The following is an 18455-nucleotide window of genomic DNA, read 5'->3' as shown; positions in this document are numbered from 1 at the left end:
TTCACTGTGATGGATTGGCAGAGTAAGCCAAAAACACAAAAAGAGAATTTTTCCATTGAAATTTTGCAAATTTCAGTTTAGTGGCTGATGCCAGTTTCTTCTGTTTCCTCTCTGCCTCAGTTATTCCACCACCTACGATCCATATTGATAGCTACACTGAAAACTCCATAAGCTTCACCCTCAAAATGGAAGCTAACATTCAGGTAATAAAAAATTTGTGGCTGAAAAGCCCAGCTCAAATGCACCACACAAAAGAACATTTTTTTAAACTGACCTATAAATGCTGTGCTTTGGAAAGGTTTTCCAAGGCGGTGCAATGATGGATTGGGAGCAGGTGTTGGGAGGGAGGTAAATAAACCATAATCATGATGCAATTAGGGGCTTGCAATTCCTAGGCAAACAGAAGTTTTAATTACGCTAACTCTGAATCTTAAACATAATAAAAATTCCTGGTATTGGTATCCATTTCGTCTGAGAGAGCCTTTTTGGGAGGTGCAAAGATAATAGAGTATATTTTTGCCTTGCACTTAATCAGACTTAATTTAGTTAACAATGATCCGTTATGTTTCTGTTGCACCAAGTTCCTTAGAGAGCTGCCTTTCAAAACCAAAGATGGGGAGGAGAATCAGAGCAGATTACAGCATAATTATCCTCATTCCTCAACGACTGGCCAAGTTGACATATGTAGGAGTGGTCAGTCATTTAGAAGGAGCTTTTGGTCCTTCAAACTCACCATTTAAAACACATGCACTTGCTTACAGTGGTGCCTCGCAAGACAAATTTAATTCGTTCCGTGAGTCAATTCGTTTTGCGAAAAATTCGTCTTGCAAATCGCGGTTTCCCATAGGAATGCATTGAATTATTTTTTTTGCCCATAGGAACACATTAATTAAATTTCAATGCATTCCTATGGGAAACTGCGATTCGCAAGACGAATTTTTCGCAAAACGAATTTGTCTTGCGAGTCACCATCAGATCGCAAGACACAGTCGTCTTGCGAAAAATTCGTCTTGCAGGGCATTCGTCTTGCGAGGTACCACTGTACTTATTTGTCCCATGCATTCTCTGCTGCCGCCTGACAGGTGAATGGTTACGTTGTGAAAATCTTCTGGACTTTCGACACCCACAGACAAGAAAAAATATCCTTGCTCATTGATGGGGGGAAGTCGGCACAAACTGGTAAGCCTCACCAGAATATTCATCTGGCAACATCTAATGGAGGATTACCACTGATCAGCAGGGCCGGTCCTATCATTGGACAGGGGTGAGGCGTCAGCCTGGGGCAGTGGGTGATGCTTGCGGGCAGGAAGGTGTTTGAGAACAATGCTTGCTCTGTGTGTCACATGGCTTGCTGCACAATACCTGAGCTAGCTGATGACCCCAGGCACATTGGATGAACGGGGGGGGGGGATTCATTTCCTAGTCTAGTGAACTTCTTGTGCAGGGAATGTACAAGGAGGTGGAGGCACTGCCTTGTACTTCACCCTAGGCAACAGTGTTTTGGGCTGGCCCTCTGGATTCTCCCCAGGCGTCTCACCCGGGAACAGCAGAAATGCTAAGTGTTCAGAAAGCTGGTGAGCAACACCACCCTACCTGAACCAACCACTACTGGGCCCACATGATCACTAAATCGGGTGAATTTTCACAGGGCCAAATGCAAAATCTTCAGAATGCTTCCCCTCTTTAAAACAGAGAAGCAAGCAAACAGGCAAAACCCTTTACAACCTAGAAATGGGGCTGCCCAAGTGGGAGATGCTTTTGGCCCGGCACTAGACAAGCCTCATGCTTCTTATTTGGGGAGGGTGCTCCACATCCCTGCTTAGCCCAATTATTTTCTCCACCCTCCATAGTGAGCAACTTGACCGCTCAGACACAGTACGAGATTTCTGCATGGGCCAAGACGGAGCTGGGTGACAGCCCTCTGTCTTTTGCCCACGTGGTGACCAGCGGCACAAGACCGTCCCCTCCCAGTCTGAAAGCCAAAGCTGTGAATCAGACAGCGGTGGAGTGCAACTGGACTGGCCCCAAGAATGTGGTAAGGCTTCCTTTCTTTTTCTTCTTGTGGAAAGAGCCCCCAGGCAGAGCAGAAGAGCCTGTCCTCTTTCTAAATGTCTGCCTGCCATTCACATGCAATTTTTGCGGATGGTCCCAGATAGCAGAATCCTGTGTTCAGGATGCCACATAGGCCAGCTGTTAAAGGCAACCGTTTTTCATCAAAAAAAGGGCAAGCTTGTTGTTTTCCTCTTTCCAGGGTGTATATTCCATCCAAAGCCAGTGTGGTAGGCCATTTATTTGTTGCTTATTACAAAAAAAATGTATCAAAGCAACTAACAATTATGAATGCGTACAAAGCACAAAATTTAAAATGAAGTATAAAAAAGAAATTTAACTAAAAGTGTTCATCTTGCAATAACATAAAAAGGAGAAATCCCACCTTACTAAAGTTGAACATCAATACAGGCTTGTGGATAATCATACCCTACAACCCCAATTAAGACCTAATCAGGAACATCTTTGTCTGGTGCCTGAAAGTTGGTAGAAGTGGCACCAGGTGTCTTTTTCTGGGGAGTGTTCCACAGTTTGGGAGCCACCACTGAAAAGGCCCGTTCTCATGTTGCCACCTTCCACTCCTCCTTCGGAGGAGGGCCTCAAATGATGAACAAAGGATTTCCAGGTTTGTGGTACTTAAGTTAGTGAGTTGCTCAGCGCATCCATTGAGATCCATTGAGATTTGAACCCAAGTCTCCCATACACCACTTACTCCAAGTTGTAGAGATTGGCTGTGAGAGATGAGGCTTTCAGTAAATATCTGTTTAGTGTTAAATCCACTTGCTCGGATGTGCATTTGGTCCAGAGTTAATAGCCGGCAACTAGACAGAAAAGCCTTTATACTCTTGAAGATTCAGTCGTACCTTGGTAGTCGGACGCCTTAGTTGTCGAACAAATTGGCTCCCAAACGCCGCAAACCCAGAAGTGAGTGTTCTGGTTTGCGAACATTTTTTGGAAGCCGAATATCTGATACAGCTTCCTTGGCTTCCGGTGGGCTGCAGGAAGCTCCTGCAGCCAGTTGGAAGCCGCGCCTTGGTTTCTGAACCGTTTCAGCAGTGGAACTGACTCCCAGAACAGATTAAATTCGAGAACCAAGGTACGACTGTAATTCATTCCTTTTTAAATTTCAGGCATCAGTTCAGTTTGCCACAAAGTCCACTGCAACTGTGGATGACAACATTATTTTATTTTTTAATGGGTTGGAAAATTCAGTGGATTTGTTTGCAAGACTTTCGGGCGGGGAAAGAGTTTCAATGTGTTTTTCTTGCTTGCATCTCCCCACCCCCACCCCCTTCCCCACCCTTGACAGGTATATGGCATATTTTATGCTACATCTTTCCTGGAGCTCTACAGGAATCCTACCAATGCCACCACCACACTGCACAACATTACAGTCATTGTCAACAGAGATGAGCAGTACTTATTTCTGGTAAGGAGTGCATCATTAATCTTCTCCCCCTCCCTGCTCCTGCCAACCAATGCAACGTGGGCTATTGTTGATAAATTCAATATCAAAAGAGAGCATCTGATTAGGGAAGGGCTATAGATCAGGGGCAGAGCTTCCCACTCTGATCCCTGACATCTCCAGATAGGAAGATCCCCTGCCTGAAATCCTGGCATGCTGTTTTGCCAGGCAGTGTGGACAACACTGAGCAAGACTCCGTATAAGGGCAAGTTCCTGTGCTCCTATTCTACTACTTTGAGGAAGCTGCCAGAACCGCAAGGTGGATTATAAATGCCACAAAGAACAATATGATATTCTCAGGGTTGCGCCGTATTCTGTTAAGGGCTAGCAGCCTTGTGCCCATTTAAGGTGTTCTAGTGTAAGCTCATAGGGGCAGATCACCTGTATATTTTTGCTTGGGCAACTCTTAACATGTGCCATGTACACTGCATGGGCAAGCACACCTTTGGTATTTTGGGAAGAGGCTCTTCTGAATAGGTTCCTTCTTTTTGTGAGATAATAGTCCCTAAACGAGAACAGCAGGGTCTTCTTTGTTGGGACACCGACACACATGTTGTGGAATTTCCTCCCCGTTGTCATCACTTTTTCAGTGTCGGATAAAAACCTTCCTACGCGAGAATGCTTTTCAAGCAGCTGGATTTCAAGGCTGAACTGAATTTCTTCCAGCAAACGTTTTGCTTTTTTTTGGGGGGGGGGGTTGCTGTTTCACCTCTGCATGCAGACTCGATTGTCTACGGCGCCCTTTGTAGTCTGAAAGATGTTTGTTCTCCCTACTCAGTGCTGCCATCACATAGAAGCCTTAGCCAGCTTGGTGCCCTCCAGCTGCTGAACTCCTAACTCGTATCAGTCCCAGCGGCATGGCTGATGGCCAGGGATGATGAGGGTTGTAGTCCAGCAACACCAGGAGGGCGCCAGGTTGGCTACCCTTGCCAAAAAGCCATTCAGATTCGGTTCCAATCTTGTTTTCAGAGATACGTTCGTTTCTGACACATTCCTCGTGAGTGTATCTTAACAGGAAGACCTCGGATTTGGTTAAGACAGGCAGCCAGTGCAAGATGCTTAAGTGCAGGAGTTACATGCTGCTCTGTGAGCAGCTGGACTGCTGTGTTCTGCACTAGTTCCCATGCTCAACATCACCATTTTGCTGAAATGGCCTTGAAGCAAAATACAGAGATGTGCATTTAAAGCAGTTCCCATAATCCCTGACCACTGGTCCAACTAGCTAGAGATGATGGGAGTCGTGGTCCAGAAACAGCTGGAGACCCAAGTTTTGGGAAGCACTGATTTGAAATAAACTTCCCGGAGTCAGGTCGCCTTTATTAAATCAAGTGGCAGCGGTTGCTCTGTTGAGTTGTGGGTTATAAAAGGAGGCGGGGGACATGCTAGAAAGCTGTATAACCGACTAACAACTGCTGACCTCCTTAAGGTACGTGTGATATCCCCATACCAAGGGCCGCCTTCCGATTACATCGTTGTGAAGATGATTCCTGACAGTCGCCTCCCCCCTCGGCACCTTCACTCTGTGCACCTGGCAAAAACCTTTGCGGTTATCAAGTGGGAGTCTCCTTATGATTCTCCCGACCAAGATATGGTGAGATTGTTGTTGCTGCTGCTGTTATTTTATTATTATATTGGGAAAGGATCAAAATCGAACACAAGCTAAATGAATGCCACCCAGTTCCACCAAACGTTTTCTAAGAGATGGGCTTTGGAGAGTGCTGGGTGGGGAGATCGCATTCTAGGCTAGTTATACAGTTCTCCTTAAGCAAAGGCCAAATACTGTTGATGCTTCAGCTGGCCTTTAGCATTTCAGGCACGAGAGAAGTGGGGTGTTGTGGGAGAAGGAGCAACTCACCATTCTGCTCCCTTCAGTTGTATGCTGTAGCCGTGAAAGATTTAATCAAGAAAACAGACCGGATCTACAAGGTGAAAACCCGCAACAGCACTGTGGAGTATACCATCAAGAAGCTGGAACCTGGTGGCAAGTACCATATCATCGTCCAGCTGGGAAACATGAGCAAAGAGGCCAGTTTGAAACTTAGCACAGGTAAGGAATGTCCGAGAAAGAGTAGTGGAATAAGAGGACCATGCTGAGTTTGTACTTCCTTTTTTCCCTCCCCAGCCAAAACCTGCATTCCTGTTGTCACAAACCTAGGTGTGTCTTACTCCTGTGCACTTGTAATTGTGTGCTTTTTTTATCTTTCTGCATCTATAAAAATTAACATTGCTTTGGTATTCTTTTTTTACTTCCAATCTTTCTAACACATCGACAATATTTCTAATATTATCTTTCATGTGTCTTGCAGGTAAAAAACCTGCCTGATTGTGATGTATTTGGTCATTTAATAACCATTTCAATCTTGAAGCCAAAATACTTGCAAAAATTTTGTAATCCACATTTAGAAGGGAGATTGGACGATAGTTCTTCTTCTGTGTTCTATCCATGTCTGGCTTTGGGATCAGAGTTACATATGCTTCTCGCCAGGTCTCGGGTGCTTTGTCCCCTCCAAGAATCTTGTTGCAGACATCTTTATCTTTCAGTAAAGAAGAATGCAAAGCAAGACCTGGGTGCTTAAGCCCCATTGAACTCAATAGGGTTTGGTTCTAAGTAGACACGCATTGGAATCCAGTGCATATTGCATTCTCTATCTATAGGCATTTCAAAGAACTGAGCAAGACTGGTGGACAGATTGCTATGGTACTTACCTAAATGTTTCCCTTCTCCCTTTGCAGTTTCCCTGGCTGCACCGGATGCTTTAAAGATCATAGCAGAAAACGACCACATCTTGTTGTTTTGGAAGAGTTTAGCTTTAAAAGAAAGTCATTTTAGTGAAAGCCGGGTAAGTTACTGTTGGAAGTTTGGGAGCAGCTCAGCGTGCTGAGAGAGGTTTCCATGGGCTGAGACAGATAAAAGCATCTCCAGCTTTCCAGACTGTCCCAGCACCTTTTTCTCTATGGTGACTTCTCTCTATCTCTTTGATGTTTAGACTGATAAGTCTTAGGTTGCATCCTGCTTACAGCTCCCTGCTCTTCCTCCCACACTTTCTCTAGGCCTGGAGGCGAGAGGTCATCTTGGATGTGTCAGTGATATCTTCTGAGAACAAAGGGGCAAGCATGGTTTCTTTGCTTCTCCAACTTAGCACTGCAAAGCTCTTTCATATTGAGAATGTGCTTCCTTTATTAAACAGAAGCTTTCTTATTTTACGCCATGTCTCAGTTTGAATACCTTTCAACTGAGGGTGTGCTCCAAGCAAGGATTCACTCAACTAAGCTAACTTCCACTGCTGCATATTAACTCTACATGCTAGCAGTTATAACCACACTCGGAGTGCCATGCTTTTTAAAACCACTCATTTTTTCTCTATTTGATTGACACCCTGCCCTTCTGCAAGTCCCCAGGGCAGCTTAGGGAAAGCAAAAAAAAAAAAAAACCACCACAAAATGATAAAAGTAAAGACATTCACCGTGTGAAAGCAGTATAGCGGCAAGCGGCAAAATTGAGAGGCAGCATTTTTAAAAAATGGACAGAAGATTGCAAAACCTGCGAGAAAATAAAAAAGGCATTTTCCCCACGCCAAGTCCAGAACGTTCTAAGGCTCTAGCAAGGGAGTCTATTTCTCCTCCCTGTGTCCAGGATCAGGTCAAGGGCCCATCTAGTCCAGCAATTCTGTTCTTGCAGTGGCCAACCTGTGGGAACCTGTTTGTGGGAAACCTGCAAGTAGGACCCGAGCACAAGAGCCCTCTCCCCTCCTGTGACTTCCAGCAACTGGTATTCAGAAGCATTGCTGCCTCCAGCTATGGAGCCAGATCATAGCCACCCTGACTAGTAGCCACTGATAGCTGTATCCTCCATGAGAATTTGTCCAAAGCCATTCAAGGAAACTGGAAGCTATTGGCTCCAAGGCGATGGATGAGCTTCCTTGCCCCTCTGTTCCCTTTTTGACTGCTGCAACACAGCAGCTCTGAATGTTTTTCCTGAATAAAATACACCAGCAAGCTGTAGCCTGTACAGCAAACTGTAGACAGTCCTTCAATTAGAGCAGTTAGTGTTGGAGATTCATTCCCCGTGTGTAGTCATGGGTTTGTTGTCTATCACATGACTGTATATGTGTTTACATTCCACAGAATGGGAAGTGACGTAGACAGGATGTTTGTCTTACTGTGTGTTCCTGAAGTGGGACTATTGTCCTTTGTTCTTTCTCTTTGCTGTCTGATGCTAGAGAGAGAGGGAGCCATGTTGCAGTGCTGCATGTGCTGTTAATAATAATAATAATAAATTCATTATTTATACACCGCCCATCTAGCTGGGTTTCCCCAGCCACTCTGGGTGGCTTCCAACCGAATATTAAAAACAGTACAGCATCAAACATTAAAAACTTCAGTTGTCTTCTAAAAGTAAAATAGTTGCTTATTGCCTTGACATCTGCTGCGTTCCACAGGGCGGGTGCCACTAATGAGAAGGCCCTCTGTCTGGTTCCCTGTAACCTCACTTCTCGCAATGAGGGAACCGACAGAAGGCCCTCGGTGCTGGATCTCAGTGTCCGGGCTGAATCATGGGGGTGGAGATGCTCCTTCAGGTATACAGGACCGAGGCTGTTTAGGGGTTTAAAGGTTTAAAGGTTTATATGTAAATAAAGTAGATTAGCCAAAATGCTGTGCTACTGAGTTCTGTTACGCAACTGCGCAAACCTCTGTGGCTCCTGTAAGTGTGCTGATGTCTCCAAGGCATCAGTCGCTGTGATGTTCGGGTTGGAGAAAGCTTGTGAAGCTCCCGAACAATCTACCAGGAGGGAGAGAACATGCCAGCCAGGCATGTGTCTCTGCCAAGGTTCTACTCGTGTGTAGAACATCCTGACAGTTAGCTGGCGGTAGAGTAGCCCAGGTTGTGACTGCATTGCTGGTTACCCTGTTCTGCGCATCTTCCCCAGGAGGGGAAGGCAGAAGGGAACTCAGTGTTGTGCAGGCAGAGCAGCAGAACCACCCCAGCCGCACCCATGCCAGATTCTCCGCTGCCGTGCCCCTCTCCCCTCCCAGTAACCGGCAGCAACCTTCAGCATCGGGAAGACAGAGTGGACTCATTCCTTTCAGTGGACCTGCTCTGGGTAAAACTGATTTGGACACAACCCGATATTTCAATCCAGAACCAAATTACGCTGCTTTTTGTGTGTTTTGTGCTTAATTTCAGGGGTATGAAATACACATGTTTGACAGCGTGACAAATAGCACGGCGTACCTGGGCAATACCACGGAGAACGTCTTCAAAGTCTCCAACCTGAAGATGGGGCATAATTACTCCTTCACGGTGCAAGCAAGATGTCTTTACAGCGGGCAGGTGTGTGGGGAGCCTGCAACACTACTTTACAACGAAGTGGGAAGCGGTAAGGAAAAGCTCTCCCCCTCTGATTCACTTCTGCTTCCGTGTGTTTTCTTTTCAACACTCACCGTGTTAACGTTTGGATGCTTGGAACGTTGCGGCTATCAGTGCGTTGCCCTTCAGCTAGATCTATAATTTTCTGTGCACGTTTATGGGCAAATGATCTCAAGTACTTCAGTGTCTTCTTTTGGAGCGACTTAAGTTGTGTTTTCTGTGAGCTTCCAATGTACGTAACAGGGCTTGCACCCTATTCTCTTGAAACTGAAGCACCTTGAATTCTCAGGTTCCTTAATTGCTTAGTTTTACAGCATACAGAACAATTCCTCCTTGGTGGTCTTCCCATATCCCTTCTCAAGAGGGACCCTAGGAGCCGTTCCTCAGTGACTGATTCACCTCCTTTCATGTTAATTGAGTGGTTCTAGGATGCTGGGGAGAGAGGGACCCTGCTGCCAAAATAGGAACAGGTCCGTAACCCTGAACCACCACATCACTGCTTCCAGCCAAATGATTATCAGGCTGGAAGGTCACCTGCCCTTCGACTGGCCCTGCCCAGGGTTTTAGCCTTCCAACTTTTCATAATCATAGCAGCATGTGGAACTTTATAGCAGCACAGGATGACTTTATTGCAGCTGTTCTGATGACTTTGTTGCGGTTCCTGCTGTTGTTTGCTTTATTTATATGCTATTGTGTTTGATATTATGATGTTTCCAATGTTTGGGTGTGTGTTTTTATAATGCTACTACTACAAAGTGTTGTGAGCTCAACATTTGTTGGAAAAGCGGAATACAAATATTAAATCAAGCAGCTTCTGCATCATTCTGTGAAAATACGAAGTCTCGATTCACATTTTGGTGTAAACAGATGAAATGCAGGTTGCAAACAATAGCTTTCATTCCAGCCAAGTACTTAAAACTCCATTGATGCATTTCACAAAGCCTTACAAATCAGTTCCCCAGGCTTTTCAGATCTGATATTTTCTTAATCTCACTGGAAATCTGTGTCCTAATACTGTTGTTAGAATTCTGTTAGAATTCTGTTTACTAATACTGTATTATAGCAGTTTATCTTTGTGAGATGCCCAGGGAACAGATGTGTGATGTTCGTATTTGTGTTGGGCAGCCGACACAATGAATTGTATTCTTTGTTTCTCCTTCTGCAGGCAGGGATCCTGCTGCAACCACCATGAGCAAGCCTACAGACGTGGCTGCCATTGTGGTGCCGATATTATTCCTCTTGCTAGTGACAGTGGGCATAGGGTTCGTTGCCTTGTACATGAGGCACAGAAGACTTCAGAATAGCTTCACGGCCTTCGCAAACAGCCACTACAGCTCCCGACTGGGTTCAGCAATATTCTCATCAGGCGATGATTTAGGTGGGTGAGGCCCTTTTCCTAAGCCTTGGACGGGAGGTCTTAAATGGGTGGAATCTCAAGAGGGCAACAATTGCATTAAGCTACAGAGGTTGAGGGTGCTTTGGTAATTAGCCTTTGTGTATATTTCCAGTGCAGCATTTACAGTTTGAGGGGGGCCCTCAAGGACCACCTCTCCCCATATGAACCAACCCAGACCCAGCAATCATCATCTGAGGCCCTCCTTCATGTGCTTCCTCCACAAAAAGTCTGGAGGGTGGCAGCACAAAATCGGGCCTTACCTGCAGTGGCTTCCTGCTTCTGCCATGCTCTCCCCAGTGAGGCTTGCCTGACGCCTTCATTATATATCTTTAGGTGCCATGGAAAGCAAAAACATTCCATTTCACCCCAGGCCTTAAACAGTCTAGGGTCCTTTTAAACTGTTGGGGGGTATTATTTTTGTTACTACAGTATTTTTGTGTTCTTATATTGTAAGCTGCTCTGCGATCCTCAGATGAAGGGCAGTATAGAAATTTGATAAATATTAATAATGATTAATAAACAATATTGTTTGTAAGTTGCTATGGATTGCCTTGGGCAAGATAAAGCAACTAACAAATTGCACTTGAGCTCTCATGCCGGCGGTCAGAGAACGTTGGATACAGCCCAGAGAGACCAAAACATCTGCAATGGGAAAGGTTGGTTTAAACCAGGCACCCCCCAACTTCGGCCCTCCAGATGTTTTGGACTGCAATTCCCATCATCCCTGACCACTGGTCTTGTTAGCTAGGGATCATGGGAGTTGTAGGCCAAAACATCTGGAGGGCCGCAGTTTGGGGATGCCTGAATTAAACATTAGGAGGAATTTCCCATTGGTGCAACTGTTGAACAGGCAGGTTCGGAAAGTAAAGGACCATGTTGGCCAGCTCTCCTGGGATCCTGAAGCAGAGGATTCCTCACATCGACCGAGTGTTAGACTGGGCGACCTTTGGTGTAATCTCCCAGTTCTCTGATTTCTTTCTGAAACGGATGTGTTTCATTCCCAGGAGACGAGGACGACGAAGCGCCGATGATCACAGGCTTTTCAGACGATGTCCCCATGGTGATAGCATGAAGAGCGTTTCTGACTCTGGAAACCAAAATGGTGTAAATATTTTATTTGATAAAAAAAGGAGAAAAAACACAGTCAACTGTTTATTTTAAAACAATATACAGTATATATATATATATATCTGCACTTTTGAGTTGCAATATGTTATTTTTGTATGGCCGGAAAAAAAGAAGAAATAATTATTACACTTTGTAGTACACAGCTGTGAACTTTCAAACCAGGTTGATTTCGTAACAATTTCTGTTTCTTTGTTACCCTCCCATTTCCAACCTTTAATTTAGTCTTACAAGGCTGTGCTTGCTGGGCATGCTTTTAAGTCTGTGAGATAATTCTCTCAACCCCCCACCCTCCCCACCCCGGTCCTTGTTGACTTTGACTCTGATCCTCTGAGAAGTGGTGCTTGGTCAGAGAGAAACCGCTTGATGCTCCTTCCAGCTTTGACATGATACCATAGAGTTGGTTGTGAAGAATGGCACAAGTTTGGCTGCCACCGACATGGAAGCACACTCCCCCTCGTAATGTGTAATATTGGAAAGGCGTGTGACGTCTACCATCCCTTTCCCCATATCACTGGCCCCCACTGCGCTGGGAAAGGGGCAGGTCACAAAGTGGGGAGTCCCAGCTCTCAGGCTGTAGCATGCCACTTCCCTCTTTCCCTGCCCCTCTTTCCCATACACAACTCAGTGGTTCACTGGCGCCACCTGGGATGCAGTAGCAGCTGGAGTTAGCCTTTGGTCATCACGCACATTGCGCGGGCCGTGCGTCGGCTTCAGAGCTTGTTCCCCAGCCTGAACAACTTGGTCGCCAGAGGCAGGGATGCTTCTGAAGGCCAGTTGCTAGAAGCCACAGGAAGGGAGAGTGCTCTCGTGCTCAGGTCCTGGTTGCTGGTCTCCTGTAGTCATCTGGTTGGCCACTATGAGGACAGGGTGCTGGTTTAGATGTGTCACAGGCCTGATCCAGCAGGCTCTTGTGAGGAGACATTTCTTGGGCTAATCTCCTGCTTCTGTTCTGTTCTGATTTGCTGTCTCGGATCTTTTTTTTTGGGGGGGGACCACAGAACTGGGACCCAGGTGGTGCTGTGGGTTAAACCACAGAGTCTAGGGCTTGCTGATCGGAAGGTCGGCGGTTCGAATCCCTGCAACGGGGTGAGCTCCCGTTGCTCAGTCCCAGCTCCTGCCCACCTAGCAGTTCGAAAGCACATCAAAGTGCAAGTAGATAAATAGGGACCGCTCCAGTGGGAAGGTAAACGGTGTTTCCGTGCGCTGCTCTGGTTCGCCAGAAGCAGCTTTGTCATGCTGGCCACGTGACCCGGAAGCTGTCTGCGGACAAACACCGGCTCCCTCGGGCTATAGAGCGAGATGAGCGGCACAACCCCAGAGTCGGACACGACTGGACCTAATGGTCAGGGGCCCCTTTACAGAACTGCTACCACCCCACCGGATAGTTTCTGAAAGCCCACCAGCTCCTTGACACAGTTTCTGACCATTTCCAACACTTGGCCACCCAGAGCAAAACTGGGGAACCCTGCAATGTTATGCAATCACATCATGTGTTTCCATTACTGCACATTACCAGGGAAGGGGGACGAACAGGGCTGTTTTCAGAGCCCTGTTTCTAGTTTGGATGAAAGATATGGGGGCAAGGAAGGACTGCTGAGAGGTTCCTTTCTGACCTTCGTTATATGGTGGTTATGCAACCGAAGTGGGTAAGGTGGGGCAACAACGGTGTCTTGCCCATTCGCTATCTTAGGGCACACCCCTGCCCCCCAAATGCTGCTGCTACAAACCTCTCTTCATTTCCAGAGGTCTTGCATGAAATCCTTACCCAATTCCACAAGGCTGGCAACTAGCAGAACCACTTTACTCAGGATCAGAGTCCAAACTAGCTTCTTTCTTTTTTCCTAAGAGAAAATTTTATTTTAATAAATTCAGGAAAATATAAATATATATCTATATATATATCTATGAAGAGAGATAATCATTCCTGAAGGTTTTAACATTGGCTTAAAAATATTTGGATCTTGTTTTATATGAGATTTTTTTGTGTTCTGTTTTATTAATTTATTAGGAAATCTGCTTTTGGTCAGAGTTCCAGAATTCTCAGTCATGTTGCACACTTATTGTGTGAGGAGATGTGCCACTTTAATCTTTTGCAAAATAGTCGTTTCTTCCCTCCAACCCCTTATGTGTCTTGTAATTGAATCAGGTATTATTGCCATAGTAAAAGAAAAGAAAAACATTTTTATCTTTGAATACTTTCCCATGCTTTAGGAGAAAACGAAACGAAAAAGTGGGGAGGGGGGAGGGGGTAGAGTGTGAGACTTGTTGATTTGTAAAACTGAGGGCTAAAATAGTTTCTGCAGAGCACTTAGTACACATTCATGGAAGCAAAAAAAGATACAGTGGTGCCTCGCAAGACGAATTTAATTCGTTCCACGAGTCAGTTCGTTTTGCGAAAAATTCGTCTTGCAAATCGCGGTTTCCCATAGGAATGCATTGAAATTTCTTTTTTTGCCCATAGGAACGCATTAATTAAATTTCAATGCATTCCTATGGGAAACCGCGATTCGCAAGATGAGTTTTTCGCAAAACGAATTCGTCTTGCGAGTCACCATCAGATCGCAAGACGCATTCGTCTTGCGAAAAATTTGTCTTGCAGGGTATTCGTCTTGCGAGGTACCACTGTACCTATCCAGGCGCACAAAGGTTCATACACTGGTTAACTTTTCTGTTTGTGTGTTTTTAATGCAAGTGAAGATGATGAAGCCCTGAGAGGGAGGAGCTCTTGCATGATGAGGATGAGGAATCCCCATTCACTCTAATGAAAGGGGCAATGTCCATGATAGACCACTTTCTGCAAGAAGAACTACCTGCTCCATGTAGACACTGTGCCTCCATATGCACTTGAGAACTTCTGGATCAGGGTTGAACCCTCCCATGTTTGTTTGTTTTTTCGCATTCAATGGGTATGGGAATTTGGGGGCCACTTGCCACCTGCTTGGATCATTGCCAATAAGTGGGGGTTGCATCCAATGCAACGATAAGCGACCCATTCCATTAGTTCAAGGGTTTATGTTTGCGCAATGAAACTTCCCTATGTGCCCGCCCAATCTGGGTTTCCCCTTCCAAACCTCTGGGGCAGATTTGAGGAGGGCACATTGCACGTGTGGGGGTCGGAATCCCCATGTCCAACTGTAAATCCTTGAACTAATGGGACAAGGGCATTGGGGGCTGCCGTAGGAGTTGCAGACTTAGCATAGCTATGCAACTTGGGCTCCCAAGCCAAATATCTGGTTCTCCTTGTCTTGTATTTGTGTGAGTTACAATGTGGATTCCATCATGAAAAACAAAAGAAAACACAAAACAGTAGGAAGAAGGGATTGCTTAAAAATTAGGTGTCCCGCACAAAGGCTGCTAAAATACAGCTTCCCTGTGGCCGACAGGGTGCAAGCCCAGATGTGTGCCTGCTCAAAAGTTTCCTCTCCTTGCTGGTGTTACATGGCCCTGTTTGACCTTTGGTGCAGTTTGGACATTTCCAAAGCATCCTGTGTACTGGAGGAGCAGGCCTGTTCCTTCTACCTTACGTCTAAGCCAGGGGCCAATTGTTGCCCTCTGGACCTCTCTATCTGGCCGTCAAGATTCTCTGCAGGCCTCCTAGCCAGCCACACCCCTACGGGCCCTGCTCTACACCCTCCTTGAGTGTTTTTGCCTGGCTTGAATGTGTCCTTAGTTCTGTTCATGCCACCTCCTTGCTTGGATGGAGGATAGAGACGGGTGTGCATGGAAGGATGCAGGAAGGTAGCCTAAAATCTCGAGGTAGACTCAGCATTCATTGCTCTGCCCACTTCTTCCAGGCTGAAAACAGTTACCCACTACTGATCTACCGTAAATTTAATGTGTGGTACAAGTGCTCCATGGGGCGGGGGTGGGGGGGGTGGGTGGGGTGCCCACACATGCAACATCCTGTGTTGTACTATTCCTCCTCGTTCTTCTCTTTCCCCCCTATCATGGGGAATAAATAGTGCAATTTGGGCTGTCACATATGCAAGCATCCACATTGCATGGATTATGTGCTATGGCGGGAAGCAGAAGTACGGGCCGGCTCTACCATTAGACAGAGGCTCTCACCACCCACTAAGTATTGAACTGTGGTTCTAAAAACTAGCATCAGGAGCAATGGGGTTTTTTTAACCACCTGTTCCGCCAAATCTCCTTTCAGCAGCCTAGGATGGGGGATTGCAACAGTCCACATCTCTGTTGTGCGGACATGGGTCACACCTCCCCAAATTCTGCATATGCAAACCTAGTTGAGAAATTGCAAAACTTCACGTTTCTCAGATGCAAACATCTTTACCAAATATATCTCTTTGCTGCATATAACTTAGTCTTCCTAGGGCTGGAGTGAATATCAAACTGGCCAAGCATGACTTGGATAAGCAATCTTAAAACTCTCCCCACAATTCCCACCTTGCCTTCTCTCTAACTTATTATCATTTCGCTGACAATGGTGGGCTTTCCCCCTCTGATTTTTGCTGTTTTGACGTTTTCTCCTTCTACGAAGAAACACCTAACTAGTTACATTTCAGTAAGCGTGGAGAGTTTGCCAACGTTATACATACAGATGTCCTTCCCTTTTCAAGTAAACTCAGCAACAGCATGAAGGAAGCCAAAGGTATCCTGATCTTGTGAATCGTTTGTGTGCTATGTTTGAAATTGACCCCTCGTAGGTTATCTATAATGATTACGTTGCGGGAGGTTGGACTTGGATGAGCCTTTGGGTCCCTTCGAACAGTTCTGTGATTCTTACACTAGATGAGTGGTCTTCACGGGGTTGGAGTTTCCAGACTGACTTTACTACCGAGGAACCCTGAACCCAGTCACATATATTGGAGATGCGTTGCAGAGATGATGCATTGTAAATAGGGTCTCGTTTCAAACCGGACACGAGCAAGGGATGCCAAGAACTGTAGTGGTCTTTTGTCCTATTGTCAGGATACCACATAGGCTCAGCTGTAAAATAAGTTTGTAGTGGTACAAACCGGATGTTGACACACATGCATCTCCTTTGAAGTGCAGGAGCCTCACATAATAGCGAGGCTTCGAGACATAGCTCTGGGATAGCTTAGCTGGTAGAGAGTGAGATTCTTAATCTCAGGGCTGTTGGTTCGAGCCCCACGGAGGGCTAAAGATTCCTGTATTGCAGGGGGTTGGATTAAATGACCCTTGTGGGTCATTTATCTTATCTTAAAAAGACATGTTTTTTTTAAATGTATTTTTGCATAGCATGGAACAGCAGCTCGTTAAGTATAGCTGTGAAAGATGTGATTGTTTTTTGTTTAAAGAAATTGCGAGCACCACACATTTGGAATCTCTGTATATAATTTTGTGGCACTGTTTAATAATAATAATAATAATAATAATAATAATAATAATAATAATAAAGAATTGTGTTTATACCCCACCTTTTTCTCCAAGGAGCACAAGGTGGCCCTACATGGTTCTCCCCACTTCTTATTTAATCCCCTCAACAACCTTGTGAGGTAGGTTAGGCTGACAGGCAGTGACTAGCCAATGAGCTTCATGGCCAAGTGGGGATATGAAGCCTGGTCTCCCAAGTCCTTAGCCCAACACTCTAACCACTACAGCCACAATCCGCTGCTTAAATTTGACCTCCCAGCAGATTTCAAGCCTTAAAACAATTTCATGGCTTCTTGAGAACTTGAAAATGTGCCTAATAGCTAGCGTAGTATTTTCTACACTGACTGGGAAGGCCTCTTCAGGGTTTTTAGAATGGAGTCCCTCCAGAGATGCCATTGGATTGAATTCAAGTTTGGTTGGCCATTTTGGGAACAGAACTAGATCCAACAGGGCTCTCCTTATTTCCTTATGATTCTTCAGCATAAAGAGCTCTACCACTGACCCATAGCCCCTTCCTGAAGTTTAGGAGATCAATTTAGAACTCTGTCCGTGGCATTCAACTACGTTTTGCTGCAGAATAGACCCATTGGAATCCTTGGACCTGTTCGTTCATGTCACTGTGTGTCTTCACTGAGTAAAACAATACCCATTTCTAGGAAAGAGGAGTTTGGGGACAAGGGGGAAACGTTTGCACAAGCTATGGGAGGCTGGAGGAAGGAAAGTTGCAAAGGATGCAATATTTAATCCAAGAATAGGAAAGTGCAGGAAGGGAAAAGCCAGTTAAAATAATAATAATTCTTAATGTGACAGAGGAAGCAACGTCCCACACAGAAGGGACACTGAAGAGAAAAAGGGAAGTTTAATAAGTGCATTTAATGTATAGTTTCCCAATGCTGTACTATTGGAGCTATACTGGTACATCAGGCCTTTCAATTCCTCCTCCCACAAAAAGAAATCTGTCCCATAGGTTTCCCTGGCTGAGTTGGAGGCTGTCATTGCATCTTGTAGCAAATTTCACTATGCACCACGTGAAGTTCTTCCCTAAGCCTCCCTATCTTTAGCTTCATTGGATGACGACAGTTTTTTGTGTTACAAAAGAGGGAAAGGGGTGTGTGTGAGAGAATTTGGCAATTGTTAGGAGAGAGGCTAGCACAGATAGCGTCATAAACCATTTCCAGCATTTTGTCTTAAAGGGCTGATGTCCTTGTTTTCACCCAGCACCAATAATCATTTTAGGTTTCATAGGATTTCACGGAGCTCACTCGCGACTGGGTTCCTCGTGGCAATCTTCTGAGCTGTCTTGGTACTTGATTATCTGTGATTCACCCTCCGCTTTGGTGTTCCTTTTCCATTGGTAGTTTCCACAAGGAATTATTAATACTTTTTTTTTTTGCACACTTTGGAGTGAATTTCCTTTGTCTTTCAATGTCTGCCATCTTTCCCACTTGAGTAATAAAAACGTAAACTTGAGTCAAGAAATAAAGTTGTTTGCAAAATAAAGAAGTATTGCCGATCTGACCCGTGTCCTGAGTTTAGTCTTAAACCTAAGGGAGCCACTGCTTGGGTTTTGCATGGAATCGAGACCTGTTTATAGAGTCCATCTCAGGAGAGAGAAACTGGGGGACAAATTGGACGACCTGCAGGCACACAATGGAGAAGAGGAATCGAACACCTCATATGCATTCACTAAT

General features: G+C 45.3%; 1 protein-coding gene across 1 annotated transcript in view; it reads left to right on the top strand.

Moving 5' to 3' along the window:
• The window catches only part of SORL1 (sortilin related receptor 1), a 113923-nt gene extending 98646 nt beyond the window's left edge, over positions 1-15277 (top strand). Inside the window, 10 exon segments of the mRNA XM_035139112.2 lie at positions 121-203; positions 1083-1179; positions 1851-2035; positions 3359-3478; positions 4941-5105; positions 5387-5561; positions 6248-6354; positions 8700-8892; positions 10048-10260; positions 11283-15277. Coding sequence (XP_034995003.2) covers positions 121-203; positions 1083-1179; positions 1851-2035; positions 3359-3478; positions 4941-5105; positions 5387-5561; positions 6248-6354; positions 8700-8892; positions 10048-10260; positions 11283-11350 — 1406 coding nt within the window. The 3' untranslated portion in view covers positions 11351-15277.
• Positions 15278-18455: the final 3178 nt, after the last annotated feature.

This window comes from Zootoca vivipara, chromosome 15 (genome assembly GCF_963506605.1).
Source record: "Zootoca vivipara chromosome 15, rZooViv1.1, whole genome shotgun sequence".
NCBI classification, from domain to species: Eukaryota; Metazoa; Chordata; class Lepidosauria; order Squamata; family Lacertidae; genus Zootoca; species Zootoca vivipara.
This window is presented reverse-complemented; position numbering and strand designations above follow the sequence as displayed.